Genomic DNA, 4185 nt, shown 5'->3' on the forward strand with positions numbered 1-4185 from the left:
TGTTGTGCCTTGTCTTGTGACTGTGTCAAGTCAAGGACCCTGCTTTGATTATGTGCTATTCCTTTTTCCTTAATCACTTTTCAGTTAAGTAATTGTCTCAGTTTAATTGGTTGTAATGATTAAAAGTTTATTTATATTACACTGAAGTTTTCTTTTATCAGTCCCTTAGGTTCTATTTTATTATTTACAGCTCAATACAGAAATGTTACCCAAATAAAGTCTTTTTAATTGGACTTTTAAAAAATTAGACTCTTTTTATTGTATATGTGCTAAAGCTAAAATCTAAATTTTGGCAAATAAGAGAAATTATTTATTCTTAATATTACAGTTAGACTTGTAACAGGCATTTTATATTATAATACTGAGAGGCACAATGTAATAAGTATTGGCTTCAGAGACTAACAGACCTAGGTTTGGATTCTGCATCTGAACTTAAACTATCATTTCAACCCTATGCAGATTGCCTGAAGATGACTGATGTGTGAATAAGCACAAGATTTAATCTAATGGTAGCTATTATTTATTTCAGCTTTGTCACTAACCAACTATGTCACTTTGAGAGAGCTATTCAATTTCTCTGCTTCAGGTTCCTCTGATAAATAAGAGGAAAGGACTAGATACTTTCTACTATTTCTGTCAAAATTCAGGTAATAAGTAAACCCTCAGCATCACCTCCTGCCTCAGCCTGGTTGTTACCCTTTCTTCTGGGTGCCTTCTGCTTCTAGACCTTGAGAAGGTCTGGCAGACACAGCTTAGGAAACTGCCAAAGCAGAGTGGTGGTTATGCTGAGGATGTCACTGCAGGAGAAGAGGGCCTGGTCTTCTGAGCCACTGAGAGCTCTCAGGACTCGATCTGACATTCCTGATGCATCACACTGGAACCCTCTTCCTGCAGACACTGTAATCTGTCCTGTAAGTAAAATAAATAAGTTCAAAGCCCTCAAAGACAACAACCATGTGCAAAAAGGAAAAAGGACATGACTCTCTGAGCCAAGCCTTTTTTTCTTATTTTTTGAGATGGAGTCTCACTCTGTCACCCGGCTGGAGTGCAGTGGCGCAGTCTCGGCTCACTGCAAGCTCTGCCTCCTGGGTTCAAGCAATTCTCTTACCTCAGCCTCCTGAGTAGCTGGCACTACAGGCGCCTGCCACCACGCCCGGCTAATTTTTTGTATTTTTAGTAGAGACAGAGCTTCACCATGTTAGCCAGAATGGTCTCAATCTCCTGACCTCGTGATCTACCCACCTCGGCCTCCCAAAGCACTGGGATTACAGGCATGAGCCACCATGCCAGGCCACCAATTCTTGTATGTTCTATCTGGGACCAATGATCCCAGTTTGTTTCTCAAGCTCCTTACCCCCAATTCTTCCTACTCCAGGTGCAGAGCTGTCACTATTTTTCCTATGGAAGAGTGACAATCCCAGGATTTTGCCACCCCTACTTCATGGAGAAGGTCAGGATTATCTTCCTGGGCACTGAGTAGAGCTGGCTTTTTGTCTACAGCCTCATCTTCTTCACTTTGTGGTGGTGTTGAAGGTGTTGGAGGAACAGGGGGGCACTGGGCCTCCATTTTCTCCTTCCTCCTTCTTTTTGTCCTTGTGGCCTTCTTATGATGCTTATACTTTTTGGGGAGTGGGTCTAGATTTCTCCTCTGGACTGAAAGCATGGTGGGATCTTGTGAAACCTCAGCCACATGACTCTCAGGTGTCCCCTCCAATGGTTTTTTTGATGATTTCACACTTCTTTTTAGAGGGTCATTTTCCCATAGATAAAATCTCTCTTCTGCATCCGGAGCTTCTGTTTATGTGCTCAAGTCATCGAGAACATGTCTTAGGATAGAGATTGGAGATTCCCTATCTCTGTCATTGATGGATTTTTTGACTGACTATGGTGACCCCAGCCAACTTTGCAGGAACAAGGAGCTCACAAGGACTAAGAGTCAAATGCTGAAGGAAGTAGTAAGTACAGTGAATCTTTCAAGCGATGTATCCTTAGCTATCATAGATACAAAAGACGTAGTGATCTCAGATTTCTCCTCTGGACTTACTAAAGGAGTTCAATTACCTCCGGAAATAGAGTCCTCAGGTTGTTCTTCTTGGCCTAAGAGATCTCACATTTCCTAAAAAGAGAAAGTCATTGAAGTACTTACTCCATGGACAATGGAGTTCCTTCTAGTCACACATAACTACATTTCACAAAAACTCTACCAAACATCATAAATTCCTGGGTAGTAATATATTTAATGACTTATCAGAATGTGTATCAGAATTATCCAGGGTGTTTGTGAAAATACTCATTTATAAGCAGTACCCCAGACCTACTTGGAATCTTGAAAGCTGGATGTAAGGAATTTGCATTTTTTTTCCTACTAATTCAGGTGATTTTTATGCATCCTAAAATTTGAAAACTACTGCTTTGCAGGGACATTGAATTCAGTATTTTACAAGGCTATGAAGATGACTGTAAAAAAATACAAAATCTCACTTTTCCCTACAGATATTTCCCTAATCATGTCAGTCCATAAAGATATTTCTCCTCTGAAATCTTTTGAACATTATCACTTAATTTGGTATGTTATCCCTTATTACCTTCTATTTTAATTTAAGTTTGAAACCTTGTAGTTATATCTTCTAACCAGATTATAAGTTTCTCAAAGGCAGGGATGCTCTTAGACTTTGTGTTCCACTCTGGTATTAGGAGCTTAGTAAATTGAATGAATAAAAATAGAGATAGGTTTATGTCCCAGTATAAAATGACTGACCTGAGATGACACTGCTCTGTAAGAAGAGTTCTAGAGTAACAATGTAAAGAGGACATGAGCCCTGGGAACAACCTAGTCCAACTCTCAAATTTTACAAATGGGAAAGATGAAGCTCAAGTAATAGAGTGACTTGCCTAAAGATGAGGTTGGTAAACCTTTTCTGTAAAGGGCCAGGCAGTAAATATTGGAGGTTCTGTGGGCCATATGGTATTATCAGAAGTATTCATCTCAGTATTATAGCAAGAAAGCATTCGTAAACAATGAGTAAACAAAACGTCATAGCTGTGCGCCAATAAAACTTTATTTTCCCAAACAGATGGTGGTCAAGATTTGGCCTGCAGGCTATAGTTTGACAACCTCTGGCCTAAAGTCCTACAACTAGTTAGCCACAAAATTGAGATTAGAAGTCAAGTCACCTAACTCCCAGCAAGTTCTCTTTCTACAAAAGAGCAGAAGACTAGAATGAGAAAGAATTTTTCTTCAATGAAAAGAAGGGCTGTCAAAGAAGAGGTCAAAATATGCCTGGGCAAATAATACTTCTATGCTCTCTGATGACCCTTAGTCATTGACACAATTAGTTAGCTAAATTCTGAAATTGGACAATTTTCAAACAAATTCATAGATTGGCCTTCAAAAGGATGAGGGAGGGGAGTTAGGCTCCACATTTTCTATCACACTTGCCTAGAAAACCATGCTATTTAGTCTCTTTTTAAGCAATAGAAAAGCCTACAGATAGATAATGGAAAACACTTTCTTTGCTCATCTTTCAAAATTACTGTGACCTGTGAATATAGCTCCACATTGCAGAGTCCAGGGATCAAAGTTTCAAGTAACTATCAGAGAAACATGAAAACAGAGATATGATTCCTAGGTTATCAAAGAAGCTAAAACTTTACTTCCTAAACCAAGATGCTCTTTAATAAAGAAAGTCGTCAGAGTATTAAAGATTAAGTTGCCCCAAGTTCTGAGGGTATTTTTAAATTTGGGAATTTCTGAGAACTTTGAAGTCCACTTTGAACTTTCTGTTCTATTTTTACTCCACGTCCAATGTGTTCCTCACCTCATGTCATTAATATGCCTTCACATAGTAAATGCTGAACAAATATTTGTTGACTTATAAATTGAAGGACTGGTGAATAAATGAACCAAATGCTTTGAGAAAGTTCCTTGACTTGTGGCTATAGAGAATAAAGCAGGCCTGGCAATTTCTGCCAGAGGATGATATTCAGTGCTTTTTTGTTACCCTTTAGTGAAGCTAACAGTGCTTCACATCGCAAATATCAATGAAAGTTTTATGGGAGGGGGAGGAGCAAGATGGCCGAATAGGAACAGCTCCAGTCTCCAACTCCCAGCGCGAGCGACACAGAAGACCAGTGATTTCTGCATTTTCAACTGAGGTACTGGGGTCATCTCACTAGGGAGTGCCG

At 39.4% G+C, this 4185-nt stretch overlaps 1 protein-coding gene across 1 annotated transcript; it reads right to left on the minus strand.

Annotated features, from left to right (window-relative positions):
• Positions 1-660: 660 nt before the first annotated feature.
• On the minus strand, positions 661-1771 carry LOC105505067. Its single transcript, XM_011932757.1, has 2 exons — positions 1439-1771; positions 661-909 (listed from the first exon to the last, which is right to left on the minus strand). The coding sequence occupies exons 1-2, from the start codon at positions 1661-1663 to the stop codon at positions 841-843; spliced, it is 294 nt and encodes a 97-aa protein (XP_011788147.1). The 5' UTR covers positions 1664-1771; the 3' UTR covers positions 661-840.
• Between the last annotated feature and the right edge of the window lie 2414 nt (positions 1772-4185).

The sequence above is a fragment of the Colobus angolensis genome, unplaced genomic scaffold (genome assembly GCF_000951035.1).
Source record: "Colobus angolensis palliatus isolate OR3802 unplaced genomic scaffold, Cang.pa_1.0 Scaffold98, whole genome shotgun sequence".
Lineage (NCBI taxonomy): Eukaryota > Metazoa > Chordata > Mammalia > Primates > Cercopithecidae > Colobus > Colobus angolensis.